The sequence below is a fragment of the Pipra filicauda genome, unplaced genomic scaffold, assembly GCF_003945595.2.
Source record: "Pipra filicauda isolate LSUMZ 115617 unplaced genomic scaffold, ASM394559v2 scaffold34_size3990699_pilon, whole genome shotgun sequence".
NCBI classification, from domain to species: Eukaryota; Metazoa; Chordata; class Aves; order Passeriformes; family Pipridae; genus Pipra; species Pipra filicauda.
In genome coordinates, this window is record NW_024104476.1 from 2,517,992 (window position 1) to 2,533,237 (window position 15,246).

General features: G+C 41.2%; 1 protein-coding gene across 10 annotated transcripts in view; it reads left to right on the forward strand.

The window, feature by feature from the left end:
* Positions 1–15,246, forward strand: part of MAST4 (microtubule associated serine/threonine kinase family member 4) — a 293,188-nt gene that overhangs the window by 174,365 nt on the left and 103,577 nt on the right. The window contains exon 1 of one of the 10 annotated variants that reach the window (XM_027732353.2): positions 13,185–13,276. The exons of the other annotated variants lie outside the window; for them this stretch is intronic. Coding sequence (XP_027588154.2) covers positions 13,185–13,276 — 92 coding nt within the window. Of the gene's footprint in view, positions 1–13,184; positions 13,277–15,246 lie in introns of those variants that run through there. 10 annotated transcript variants of the gene reach the window in all.

Genomic DNA, 15,246 nt, shown 5'->3' on the forward strand with positions numbered 1-15,246 from the left:
TGTTGCCAGTTACTTCTTGCAGATAGAGAGAAACTACTAAGTTAACCTACTAGTTGTCCTTTATTTTTCTTTTGAAGTTGTCAGTGGTTCACTTCCAGGAGAAGTATTTACTGAGGTAACTCCGTTGCTGTTATCCCAAATCCACAAATTCTGCAGTCTTTTGCAGCACAGTGACAAATTTCAGCTAGTCCTTGTATGAGTTGCCAGAAGAAAAATCCTGCAGCTGAATTCTTGAGATGGAAATTCTCAACCTTGCTTAGTGCCAATGCTGCAGCATTATGTTGCATCTGCATAATTTTATCGCACCTTGATAAAAATAGGTGCAGAACAGAAACCAGCATATTGCATGTGTCAGCCTGCCCTACAACACACAATTCCAACAGAGGAAATGCTTGGAGACTCTCAAAGATTTAAAGTGAGGAATGCAGAAGAAGGAGGTATACATTGGAAATCCACTGCTGCCCCTGCAGTGGCCTTTTTTGAGGGCCTCATTATTTCTGTTGTACACAACACAACTTGTTTTCACTGCTGTGCTGGCTAAATTGCTTTGCAATGAAAGTCGGTGATCCCTTAGGGAAGGTTTCTTGCTTTGGTAATAGCTTATTCACTATGGAAGTGGCAACTTCACAGCTGCAAGTTCTGAAAACACTTTAAATATGAATTTGTGGAAACAAAGTGGTAAATAGGAATGAAGAAGCATGAGACTGAGCCCCTTCAGAAGCAGAAATCTTCTCAGTCCTTTTGTTTTTCAGAGGTCTTGCTTGCCACTAATAATTTCAGAAGAAAAGTATACGTGTAGGTTCTTAGAGTGGTGTCTTGCAGCTGTAGAAAACTGAGGAATGTCACTAAACTGCTGTATTTGAGACTTTGGCTAGTTTGTCACCTTGATCCATGAGCTGCATCAGTGGTTAGAACAGGGAAGGCCAGTGCTCCTGATCTGAAGAGCTGTTCAGCAAAATAGTCTCTTAGACTATCAATGCCCTAATAGGAGAGCAGTTCCCCTGCATGTTGAGGGGAAGGACACCACATGGCATGATTTGGGCACAAACTGATCAACTCTCCCAGTGTCTCCATCGTCTGGTATGAGATGAGATGCAGCTGGGCTGTTGTATATGCGCAGAGCCAATGTAGTGAATGTAATCCTGAGCAACACTGAGGAAGTGATTCCACCTCCATCTGGGACACCACTTTTCTTAGAAGGTATTGGAAGCTAGTCCTGGGCTAGAGCATAGTGACGGGAAGCAGGAGGTATTGAGGAGCCTGATGTTGGAATAACACTGACTTGAAGGTGGCCTTGTCTCCATCTCCTGGTTACCCAGCTTTCACACACCGGTGCGTCAGTTTGTGGTAACCATTCCCTGTTGGGGGTATACATGTGATTCTGTGCATCTTGGGTGTATGTTGATATGTCTGGCTTTGATGAGCATGATGACTTGCTGAGCTTGTACTAGAGCAGTCTGATACTCAAATCCACAGGGCACTCTGTGGTAAACCTGTTACCTTTACAGACTTAGCGGGGGGAGAATGACCCAGGTCTGCGAAATTCTTTCCTATCAATAGGAAAGCTGCTGTCACAGAGCAAAAGCATCACAGCATCACTCCTCTGTTCATGCCAGGACTGATGGATGCTGCTTTTTCTGTTCTTCAGGACCTGCTGCTAGGAGAGACCAGCAAGACCCTCGTTAGGCTAGAAAAGAGGAGGTGGTTTGCAGTTAGCAGCTTGAGCACAAGAACACTTCAGCAGAGCAAAGCTGATGGGAATTTAGAGCTTCAGGGCTATATAGCAAAACATTAGTGTATCTTACAGCCAAAATGTGCCTTGAAGTAAGAGGGAGGGGGATTGCTCCAAGAGGGGTTCTCAGATGGGAGATGCCATGATAATGCTTGGCTAGGAAGGTAATTTTTCAAATTAATAGAGAAATAAATGGTGACCAGAAACAGGCCTAAAACTTTCACACAACAAAAAAGGCTGTAAAAGATGTCCGTAGGACCCTGAAGTACAGCCACAACAGTCTGGAAGGAATTCCTGTCATATTTTAAAAGTTGTAGTCTGATTGCTGGAGTTATGTTGGCAAGTGCACAGGAACACATGCTGTTGAGTTTGGGAAGGCTGTTGATGCTCTGTAACTTCCCCAAATGATAAAACCAAGAAATAGCTGTAAAAATTGCTGTAGTACCTGAGAGAAGAGGATCATGACAGGTGCTGGTGTAGATAATTATCAGCTGAAGCCAGTCTCTTTCATTATAAACAGTCTGGCATGTTCCTCCTTTACTTTCATACTGCTGGTTTTTTGCCAGGAGAACAAGAACAGTCCATGCACGGTCTGCCACTGGACTGATGAAATCTGCTCCTCTTGTGCATATGTAGAAGTGTGCAAGCATGGGTGCTGAGGAACAGCACAATAGAGAATAGGCTGGTTTAATCCTTTGTCAATATTAAGCATGGTTATTAATAAATTTTGCAGAATTGAAGTGTTGCATAATTTTTGAAAGAACCAATCACTCTACAAAAAAATAGCAAAATACTAAGATAAATGAGTATGCTGATTTGAAAGAAACATGCTAGATAATTTTATACACATAGTTCAAGCTCTTTAAAATTCATGGTAAGCCATTTTCAGATGTGACTGGGGGGGTGGTCTAAGGGGAGGCTGATTGACTAGTAAAGGGATTTTAAGATTGGTTTGTTTTGTTTTTTTTTTTTACTGCTGGTATATAAAGAGTGTATCTGCGGTAGTAAATGCTTATAAGTCTGTATTGTATCAGGATATTGATATTTCTGTCCCTAATTTTGAGGTTTTTCTCTCATGTTTTGACAAGCATAACTAACTAAAATAGTCTTTACTACTCTTGCACTTCTAGGTGCTTGGTTTTCATTTTGTTTCCTTAAAATCACCTTCTTTCTATGTAGTTAATTCTGCTGCTTTCAGTGGTGCTCTGTTTGGCAGCCATATAATCTGCACGTACAGTTCAGATTATTCAGCTGCAGTACCATCTGAGGGACAGAATAGTTAATTGTTCAGAAAACCCCACAGCCATAAGAGTATGTGCTGAATGTAATTAGGGTTATTCAGAAATTTAGATTTAAACTGGGGGGTGTGCACGGAAACACACCTATGGTTGTTTATTTAGCCTTTTGAGGAGGAGAGCATTAAGGGTGATATGTAAAGTGACTTAAGGCTGTTAGCAACTTGCATAGTGGTGCGCTCAGCTCATTGTTTGAAATACCAATGATAACGTTAATGGGCAGTGCACGCACATAATATTCTTCTTAGGATAATGTTTTCCCGTTTACTTCTTATATCCCTGAATTCCAGTTTGCCACCTGGCAGTGCATGGGGTGCTCCATCTCACACCGTTCTGCTGACAACAGATCCATCACCCCGATCAACTGAAGCATGAAGCCAGATGAGCACAGGGAAAGCTCAGGAAATGCAACTACTTGGGCATATACTGCAAAGCTCTGAATTTTTGCCACCTGATTTTTATTCACAGCTATTTAAATCATGATTCAAAGTATGTTTAAAATATGTTAAGTAAATGCAGTACTTGCCAATGCTGGGGAGGAGCATTTTCATTTCCTTGCTCTGACAGAGACCTATAATGGATCTGTAGCCATCAGTCTTGTGCTGATTGGGTGATTAATTTAGGAAATTAATTGTGTAAATATTACAGCTGATAAAGTTTCCTGTCTCAGTGAAGATAGCATTTATACTGCATAATTGCTTTTAAATTCAGTATCAGAATTGATATGTTTAGACTTTGAGTGACAGACTTGAGAGCTTCACTGTGCTGACTTCCATTAAACCTCCCGCGTACCCCAAGAGGTGTTTTAATAATGAGGGAAGTTACAATTCATGATGACATCTTTCCCAAAGCTATCAGGATTCAAAGCTATCAAAAGGGACTTGAGCTTGATATCTTTCCCTAGTTCATTTGAGTAGAACACAGAGAATCCCTGAAGTATGTTACTCAGATTGGTGAGTATGGCAGTGGGATGTCCCCCAGGGCAGAGCTGAACATGAGGAAATGGCTCCATATAAGAACTAGTATTTCTCTAAGAGGAGTATATTGTTTGGGATTCTTCAAACCAGAAAGCTGTGGTGGCATGACAAAATGTTCCGCTTAACTGTGGAACAGTAATAAAAGTAGTGAGTGTTGGACTTCCTTTTTTATAATTAGCAAGTTACTAAAATGAAACTAAACCAGAGAAACTTACAAATACTGAACAATCTTTTTTTAAAAGACATGTTTCAAACTGACTTTTAAACTGTTTCCCTTAAAAAAGAAGAGTCAGATATGAATGTTTTCATCTTTAAAAGGCAAAGAAAGATTATGTATGTAATGTTTATACAGACTACCAGATTTATTTGGTTTTAAACTGTAAAAAACACGATTTTAACTTTACAGTGTAAACCCCAAAAAACTTCTCTTAAAAAAAAAAAGTTTTCTACAATTGAATTAAGATTTTTTCTCAAAAAATACAGCTTAGTTGACTGCAGCTGTGATTGTATGATAAAATCTAAGTGCATACTGTTTTAGAAGAATCATTGTATCCAGAGTTTCTCAAGAAATTGTTTAGGAATTTCACCTTGACCCTTAAAGATAATGCCATTTACCACATAGGCTATGGCTGTTATTTTAAAAAGGTGCTTGATAAAATATGATGGTGTCAGGAGAACCTCTGAGTATATGGTCTGGGCTAGTGCAATAAGATAGGTCTCTTAAGGCTGTCATTGTTTCACATGAATGCTCAAAACCGTGTGTCTCAGTCTGCGGAGACTGGAATGTTTGCTAAAGAGGATGAGTTATGAGATAGACCAAACTCCTCTCTCTCAGCAATTGTAAATTCAGAATTAAGGGGGCTTTAATTGAGGAAGTGTGGAAAAAACAGAAGAAATAACATATCTTATTAAAAGATATATGTATGTTGGCAAAAACAGTAACAGAACACAAAAAACCTAGACAGTAATCCTAGGAAAAAAAAGTCTGACTGGATACTTCTCTGTCCTTCAGCGCAGTCCTCATAGAGGCCTGCAGGGGGCGCTGTTGGATCGCTGGAGGTGCAGGGCCTGCAGTTCCCGTCGTGGCCGGCAGGGGGCGCTGTCGGGCTCTGGTGGTCACCACGTGGGGGGGGGGGGAGGGGCGGTCCTGGACTGCGGGAGAAGCCCAGAAGGAAATGGGGGACCCTTCCCTCTGTGGGAGGAAAAAGGGAAGCAGTCCACTCCCATGGGACTCACTGCTGTCCCAGGTGACGGCGTCTCAAAAGTCCTCCCTTCTCTCCCGCGGGCACACAAACTCTCCGATGAAACACAGCAGATCCGGGGAGCGGGACAGCCAGGCGAGTCGAAGCCAGCAGTCCGAGCTGTCCAGGATGAGAAGCCAAAAGAACCAGATCCCAGTCCCTCTCCCCAAATGCCTGCAGGCAGACCCCCATCTCCCTCCGAGAGCCAACTCCGCCGTCTGCCCCTCTCCCTTCAGAACAGAGCCAGCCCCCCCTCCTCTCTCCCCAGCCTCTCTGATGGTCCATCAGCGAGGAATGCAGTCTGGTGAGTCAGTTCCTTTGTAAGGCTAATTACCTCCCTTCCCCCTTCCCTATTCGAAACTCTGTTTCTCTTACAGGGAAGCAGGGAAAGAAAAATTCCTCTCTCAGATTTATAACCTATAACACCGTGGAAAACTTCATTATGGCTCTTTACATATCTGTTAGACAACACAGCTACCTTTACATTTGTATTGGTGGTACTGCAACCACAAAAATGGTAAATTACTGATTTGAAAAAATGGTGTGATCCTCTTAGGATGCTGCTAAGTCCTGGCAAAAGAGTACCTGAAGAACAAATGAAGCAGGATGGGTTAGTACTAGATACTTAGTACAGTATTCCTCCTGCCATCCCCTGGTATTTGTGATAATAAAGTCAAGATCCAAGCACCATAGTATCTGGAAAATTATGACATTTTTATTAGATATTTTCTGTTTCCCTTTCTGGACTTGCTTACTACATAAAGCAGCACTTGTGAAATGTAGTAATGCTTCTCTACTTGCCAAGATAAATGTAAATTCAGTGATTAAATTGGGAAGTACTTCTTTTACATTTTCTCATTAGTCTGTTTGCTAAATTAGCTCAGAAGGAGAAGCTAATCTCTAGGTCCAAAGCAAATAGGTAGCATGGTTGTTAACATGGTTGGCTCATTCCACTACAGACAGCAAAAAGTTGTAATAAAAACAGCATTGCCTGATGTGAATTCTGATGCCTGATGCAGATGGATACACAATATATTTAACTTCCAAATACATTGTGCATAATTTTAGAACCTTTCAGAAATGGGAAGCATTGTGGGACCATTGCTTTTCTGAAAGGTGTTTCTGTTAAATGAGCTATAATAAAGTAGAGCTGTGGGAGATTTTTTTAGGATTTTGCACACTACTTCAGAAGTGTTTAGAGTAATAGTGTTTATATGTATTTATAAATGAATCTAAGAAAACTTAGAAATTTGGCAGACATACATTATACACCCACAAAATACTTCTTTCCTTGCTTGATTTCTTCAACTTATTTTTACAATGTATGTCCCACAGTGAAAATTGTGTGCATTCACTAGAGGTACTAAACATCAACCACTAGGGGAAGCAAGATTTCAATTATTGTAAGTAAGAGTAGTAATAATAATAATTACTACATTTAAAGGACTGAATAGACCAATGAGATATTTTATTTTGACATCATATATAAAATAGGCTGTAGACCTTGTCTAGAGTTTTTTTTTTTTTAATCCACCCTCCAATGCTTATTTGAAGTTGATTAATTTTTTAGATAGAAAGACATATATAAGATTTACAGTGATAGGAAATCACACGGTCTTACAATGGGTATAATAAAAGAATTTAAAACTGCTTTTTTGTCTGACTACTGCTGATTGAACCGCTAACTCTAGTATCTGTGAGGGAGTTTGATGGAGTCTGCTATTCTTATGACTTGTCTCCTTTCAAAAATATCTTCTTGCTGGGGATACACATTCTAAACAACCAAGGTTCTCGAGCAGACTTGACTAAGTGAAATAAATGACATTTTTCAAGTTGCACACTATAGTTCAGATTTCATTATAACTTTTTTTTTTTGAACTCCTGACTTTTTTATGACCTTTTAGATCTGTGGGGTGTTTTTGTGCTTTGATACGACTTGATGGCTATCAAGGCTAATGATGCATGTTGTTCAAACAGGGCTGCTTTATCCAGTGATAAACTGTCTTGTTCCTGTGATTACTTACCTCTTTTATGTTGTTTGCTAGAAAGGTTATCATATTTTTTTCCAGATTATTGATAGTGCATTTAATTGTATTTAACAAAAGACATAACCCTGTATGATCCACTAGAAATGGTTAATGTCCAGTTACTTTTTCAAATCTGTAGGTGAGTTTTAATGTTTCCCTTATCACACATAAATTTTTGTATTGTGATAGTTAACTTACTAAAACATTGTGAGGAGATGAGTTGAATGTTTTACAAATGTCTCAATGTTTTGTCAGCTGAGATGGTTATTGACTGGACTGGAAATCTTATTTGAAACAAGATCTGTTTGGATAGAATTGTTTCCTGTGTGAAACTGTGTTTAGTGACAGTAAGGAAGTTACCATACCTGAATTCACTACTGACAGCAGCTAATATCCTGTTTGTCCTTTTAAAGGAGTGTTATGAAATGACAGCTTAGTTCCATTGTTGTAAAACTGAGCTATTCCAAGACACTTTGAAAGTATCAATAATTGAATGAGCAGTTTTGCCAGTTCCTTTCTTACTCATTGGATAATAACTATCTGACTAAAAAGGCTCAACTAAACAAAACCAAACTCCTCTCAAGTGATCTGTGAGCTCAGTTCTCATCTAACATTCCTCTAAGATGTTGATGAACTGAGAAGCATTTGTTTGTTGCGAAAAGATGTGATTTCATAATCTTCCTAGCCCATGAAAATGGAAAAGGTGCATTAAGGCAACTTTTTTGTTTCCTGGTTCACAGACTTACTCTTCTATTTCAGTATGAGGCCTATACTATTAGGATTTTACAAGTCTTAGGATCTTTACTGTCTGTGCTGTTGCTGGGGAACTGCATTCAGTGTACATCTTGCTATAAAACTGATGAGACATGAGCACTCTGGTAATGCCTTTGGGCAGTGATTCCAGAAGGTTTTCATATGTTTTGAAAAATTCCAGTGCATATTAGTGTAATTGTCAGTGTGAAGACGATAGGTTAGATAACTCTTGGATTGGAATCTTATGCGCAAAATATTGATTTAGTATTTGTATTGCATTGTGGTTTTAAAGATATACCTTCAGCTTTCAAAGTATTTCATTGTGGTACTTAAAATCAGTGATCAGTGTTATATAATAAGATATTTCTGGGGAAGTAAGTGTTGACATTTAGAAATTAGACTTTTCTAAGGATGCCTTTTATAAGCTTATTTTTGAAAATTTAATTTTCTTCAAAACAAGGGTAGATTAGTCACCTTGTGTGACTTGTGTGATTTTTTTTTATCCACAAGTGAATATAAAAGGGAGAATTTAACGATTCTTTTCACTTGTTACATGCTAGCTTATGTAATTTTTTGTGATAAATAGAAGTCATCATCCTATTTATGTAGTAAAACATCTCCTAAGAGATGAAGTAGCCTGAGTTGCTGCTTGTTTTGCAAGTGGCTATACAGCTGAAAACGTAAGCAAAAAATCCTGTTAAGGACTAGCTTGCAGGTTCTTAGCTGCTGTGTTTTATTTACTTTTGACAACTGCAGAATTCAGTGTATTAATTAGATACTGAGGGAAAGTTGCTGAACATACCAGTAACATGTTGTTACAGGAAAATTGTGGGTAATTGGCAAGTATGCATTTATCAATATGACATAGATCTGTTCCTGATAACTTCAGGTTTTCATATTTTTTAACATTATCATCTTTATTGTTCAATTTTTTTTGTCCAGTTCTACATGGCGGAGGTAAATAAATTGCAGTGGCTTAAACACACAGTATATCTATTGAGCCTGTTGAGGCTGTGTTTCTGAAGGGTAAGCAGCACTATCAGTATTGATAGTGAAAGCAGCTCCAATTTTAGGGACAGCTGCTGCAAAAGAAGTGGTCCAGCTGCCTCTGCCTCTCTGCCTGGCCATTCATTCCATCTGCTTCCCTTGTACTCTATCTGATCCTGGGGTGTCCTTCACTGAGCAGATTGAGCTCACTGTGTTGGGAGGCAAGCTGTCCTGTTAGCAGTTGTGTAATACTGATAGGCTTGCAAAACTTCACTCTCCCATGAAGTGTTCGTTTTTAAATCAGGCGCTTTTCTGTCATGGAAAATCACCAACTGCAGGCACTGCTTTGGAAGCTATGTGGTTTATTGACAGGCATTGCAAAGTCTTCACCATCACTTACATGTTGTGCTCTTAAGTATAAGGCCTATGCTCCCCTTTATGAAGTCTGTAATTTGTATAAGGTTGTTGTGGGACTATGCTGGACTTCTCACACAGCTCCTCCCTTCATTTCCTTTGTCGGAGTCTCTGTAGTGCCTTAATATGCTTATGTCCAGCAAGCACTTGAGAAAAATAGTTAAGTCTCCTTGCTTTCAAGCTCGTGTTACAAACAGTGTGACTGAGTAGGAGGACTGTGTATGTACCTAACTGTGCACAGAAAGCCAAGGTGAAATTATGTTTGGATCTACAGGTCATCACAAGTAACTCAGGGAGCTGTTGCTTGTGAGTAGTTTGTTCAAGGTCTAGAGATGGAATTGCAAGGGATTTGACCATCCACCCACTGTTTGAAGTGAACAGTGTTAAGCACTGAATGTAGAATGAGACACTGATGTGATTATGTGCCCTGGTTCCAGCCAGGTCAGAGTTAATTTTTGCAGTAGCCAGGAGGGGGCATGGCTGAGACCTGGAGGTTATTCTGTACCACCTCCTGACGTTTTTGGGGGTGGGAGAGAGGGTCTCTTCTGGATCAGGTAATATGGTGGAGGGAGCAGTCAGGTATTTTTGGGAGTGAGAACTTGCATGTGAATCATTTGTTTCTTGCACCCTATTTCATTAATATTGTTGCTGTTACTGTTCATTTTCTTATCTCACTGCTGTTTACAGTAAATTGTTCTTATCTTAACCTGTGTTCTTATCTCAACCTTTTGTACCTCCAGTTCTCCTCTCCATCCTGCTACAGGGTTCGGATGGGGAGGGGGGAGCAAGTAAGCAGCACCTGGTTTGGAGAGTCTCAGTGGGAGCATTAAATTGGGGAACACCATTCCTAAGCCACAACAATATAATACTCTCTGTTGCTATATACGTGAGTAGAAGCTGTTGCCTAGAATTTTTTCACTCCTATCTAGGTCTGTGTAATGGCTTTTGGTATAATCATCTCTGGTTGTACATAGAAAGGTTAAAATCTTTTTTTCCATCAGAATTTGTCTACTTGCCAGCAGCTATCATATTTTTTCATGTGGGTCTTTGCCCCCAGTATGATAGCTAGTCTTGCTTAATTTTTAAAAGTTTTTAGAGTATATTTCAGAATTGGAGGCTTCACATCACGGTTGATAAAGTGGTAAAGATTTTCACAAAGAAATCATGAGTTAAATTACGGTCCTACAAGAGAAAAGATTGGTAATTTTTGGCCTTCCTGTAGAATAAAGTTTGACCTCCATGTTCCATCATCACCCCCACACATGATGCGCTTGACAGAGTTATAGAAACTGAACTGCTTTTGTTACTCCAACTGCCTCTTGGAAGAGTGAGGAGAGGGAAGAATTTTCAAGGCACTAGGGACACTGAAACTTTTCCTGTGTGATAGATGGAAGATTTTGTTTTTATTCTTTAGCCAGTGCTTTTCAAAACATCAGTTGGGTATAATTCCCTTGTTTCATGATTATATATAGTTCTTTCTCCAAACATGCTATTTACAGGCAAAAACTTGTGTACATAGCAGAGAAGATAAAGTAATGTAGTAGATGGAGGAAGAGGTGTTTCGTGGTGCTTATGCAGAGATTTGAGAATTTCCCTCTTAAGCAGTTTTAAGAAAGGAGAGTTGCCGGCCATGTGAACCTTTAAAACTTAACTCTCAGTACCCTCAAGCATGCCACAAAATGAAAACAAATGGATGAGAGTTTTTCTTTTACTGGCTGCAGTAGATGTGAATACTCCCCCATCCTAGAGGGGGTATAAAAAGAGCAGTCTGGCTGGGAAGTGCCCTTTTGCAGGGCACAGATGGAGATAAGCCCAAGTACCAGCTTTTGCAGCCATTTCAGCCTTTCTCATACAAGAAAATCTGACCTGAGACCTAAATGGGACTGTTTTCCCTTCTTACATAGAAATGGTCTTTTCTAAAATTATATGTCTTTAAAGAAGTGTTAGATGATTCTTTTGTGTTTGATAAGTGTTAAACCGATGTGTACTGTGGCATGTCAGTAAATGGTGTCTTATGGGGACTTGTACTAAGGCCTGTAGTGGTAACCTTACTAAATGCCTGTCTAAACCCATTTCTTGAATAAGATAGTCTGTACCTGTGACTTGTAAAGCTATCCCAAGATAATGTTCCTTTGCACCCCAAAAATGAACATGTTTTTGTTGATTGGAGAACATTCGTTCTGCCTTTGCAGTGTGTCTTTTTGGGCTTTTCAAAATGAGGGCTAACATTGCAATGCTGTGTTAAACATGCTGAGCTGGTATCCCGAGAGCTGTCTCATTCCAAGTGTCATGAGAGCCTTTCCAGCTCTGCGCTGCAGCATTCTGCGCCATGAGTTTTCTTTCACCCAAGTGAAGGACTCGTCTGTGTTTACATCAGATTTTTCTTTTGTTTTATGTGATTTTCCTTTACTATGCACAGACAGCTGTGGATGATTTAAACACCGTGTGTCATAGGTTTAGAGTGCAGCGCTGCCAACTATCACGGTAGTTACTGTTTTCCCAAGATACAGCACCTGCAATGTTGAGATTATGCAGGATCCCTGCTTTCAGTAAAATAAGTAAATAGTCTCAGCACAAAAATTGCAGCATTGTTTCCATAACCATAAATGTGATCAAGTCCCTTAAATGTGACCCTCAGATAAATGAAAAGGCAAGTAGAAATTTTTAAGTACCATAAAAGAAACCTCCTAATTTTTTTTAAGGCATAGTAATTGTTTTTCTGTACCTAACCACCATTGCTTCCAACAGCTGGAGTTAGGCATTACAGAATGACAATATAGAAGTAATTTTAGAAACACTTTTATTTGCGTACTGCAGAGATATGAGGAAACATGCTATTCTAGACAGAGCTGCAGACGGAGAGAGGAGAGGGCTTAAGGGTTGTGCTGGAATTAGGTGTGAAAAGACTGAGGACAACAGTCAGCACACGTGAGGCTAAAATGAGCGCCGGTGACGGGGGAGGAGTCAAGGAACCAAACCAGCTGAGCTGGAAGGCAGCTGGGGAATGGCGAAGAGGGAAGCCAAGGAAGAAAACTGGGAGGAGGAAGGGGAGGAAATGAGTCAAAGTACCTTAGGGATTAGGTCACTATTTTGAGTGGGAAAGGTACTCAGAGCCTTTCCGTACCCCTCTTTTGCCAGCTTGTGTTTCAGGATAGCTTTGCCAAAAGCGATAGCTGGCAGGGGAGGGAGGCAGGTGTCCCAGCTTTCGGTAGCAAACTCCTGGTGTCTGGAGTGGCAGGTAGCCAGTGTGACAAACGGTAATTAAGTACCTGTACCGTCAGTTCTCCAGGGATAGGCATGAAGCCATGGCAATGGATACACACGTAGCGGGCACAGAGCGTCCGTGGTCTTTAGCTTGCGGTGCCCAGCAGATCCGAGCGCAGCTGGAGGGCTCTGCCGGGTGCCGTCTGATCCGCGGGGGCCTCTGCCCTGGGCTCTGCCAGGTGTCCCCTGACCCGTGGGGGGGCTCTGCCCTGGCTCTGTCCCGGTCCCTCCCGGTGCCGCCTGACCCGCGGGGGGCGGGCGGAGCGGCGCGGCCACCAATTGCCGGGGCGGGGCGGGGCGGTGCCCGCGGAGAAGCCGCACGGGAAAGTTTCTGCCTGTCCCAGTTGCCTGCTACCTCCGCTCTCCTTCTGCCCCCTCGGAGGTTGGCGGGCTTCCCGCTCTCTCTCTCTCTCAAACTCCCGGGACTGCTGTCCCTTCCTCCTCTTCCTCGTCGTATTATGGCTCTGAGTTTTTGAGCTTTTCAGCGCAGGACAATGGATATGTCGGACCCCAGTTTTTGGACGCTCCTTTCCAACTTCACGTTGCCCCACCTGCGGCGGAGCAGCCGGCTCCGCCGGACGCAGAGGTAAGGCAGGCCGGCCGGCCGCTCCAGGTGCGCGGGAGCGGGCACCGGATTTCCTGATCCCCGGCAGAAGAGCCATGGGGAGGATTCGCGGCCTCCTGGCTTCTCCCGATCTGGAGCTGTGAGAGCTGAGAGCCTCTCCTTGCGAGGCCCTTAGTGGTGGATTTTATATACCGAACGCTGCGTGTTACTTTGCCTCCTTTTATGAGGTGGTGTTTTGTTTTCACTAGCCCTTCTGCCTTCCCCTCCTTTCCCCCCCCCCCCCCCCCCCCCCCCCCTTAAAGACGCTTTCAGTTTGCTCTCAAATATTCGACCTTTTATCGGGAGCAGATATTCCTTATACGGACAACTCAAGATAGCCTGCTTTGTTCGGTGTTCCTGAAGGGACAAGTTTGCGTCACTACTGTTTTTAGACAGGCTAGCTGACATTTGTTAATACAGGAATGGCCTTTTTATTTGTGTAGTATTTTCATTATTGTCAGAAGGGGGGGGGGAAAGGTTTGGAAATAATAAATGCTAAGTAAAAGTTAAAGGGTTGTGCTGTCAATGGGCAGAAAACTGACAAGCTTTCACCTTATGGTCATTTTTTTGTGCCGTGGTGTCCCTTGCGGTTAAGTGTATGTCCCTATCACAGGAGCAGAAAAAATTGTAAAAGTTTGTAACTTTATACACTAGTGAATGCCATTTTGAGACATACCAGTTGTTTTAAATTATGATATGCTTTTATCTGTGAAACCACCTTGATTATTGGCTTATGTATTATCCTTGGAGAACATGTATGAAATGTTTCTTCTGCTAGCTCAAAAGCTGGCACAAACTAAGCCAGTAAAGCTGGTTATTCATAAACCATAAGTGTTTTTGTACTAATGTTTTTTCAAAAGGAAAAAAATGACCATCTCTTTAATGGCAGAAAGTTAAAGTAGGAAAAACAAGTGATCTGTTTCACATCACTGCAAAACTGTTCCTTCAGTAAATATCCATTCTTTGTGTCTCCTACTTGGGGTAGATGTAAGTGCTGAGTTATTTTATGATTATTATCCCTCTCTTGTAAATAATTTTTTTACTCTTACGTAGTGTTGACTGAGAATCCATATAGGTGTTATGCATTTTTCTGCTGCAAATGTACCTAAGTTTAAAGAGGGGAACATGCTGGAGTTTTTCTAATTGTCTCTACTGTTCTTACTCAAGTTGGTTTTGCACCTCTGTGAAGACCTAAAAATACCTCTTATAAAGTGTATGGCTGCGTGGCAGGTTGAGGAGAGAGACTTCATAGACTTCACAAGAAACATGAACTAAATGCATACCACGTGTTTTTTTGTTTTTTAATGTTTGGATACTTTCCTGCTTTTCAAACATACAGGAGTGGATTGTGGATATATTTGAAAGACTTTTTAAAGCAACATTGAATATTGTCTCAGCATATCCCATATATGGCATAGCAATGAATAGTACATGCCATATATGCAGTTATGTTTTATGTATTACAAGGATATTCAATATTTAATGCCATCTCTTTAGCCAAATCAGTGTGTCGCAGCATTGTGAAACTACAAAGCCAGCAGTGGAATTTCAAGGCTGCTTACTCTTATTGGGTCCAGATGCCCTCCTTTCTCAGGGTAGTTATCTCTTCTGAGTGGGGGGAGCTCAGGATCTGCTACCTTGCTGTCGCCTGGGGAAGGCTGACCGCACACTTCTTCAGCTCTCTTCTTAAAGGTGGACCTGTTCTCTGCACCCTTATACTTGTAATTCATTTACTAACATAAGAGATTCCAGAGCAATAAAACTGTCAGAAGTACAGCTAATATGGACAGGGCAGATTCTCCTGTAGAAATGGGCTTAGATTAGTTAAGATACCAGCTGGATCTGCTTATTCTGAGCTGTATCTCACCTGCCCTATCTTCACAAGCTCAGTCAGCTGTAGACCCAACTGTGGCATGAAAAAACTGGAAGGATAGATGCTTACTTTGCTTGAC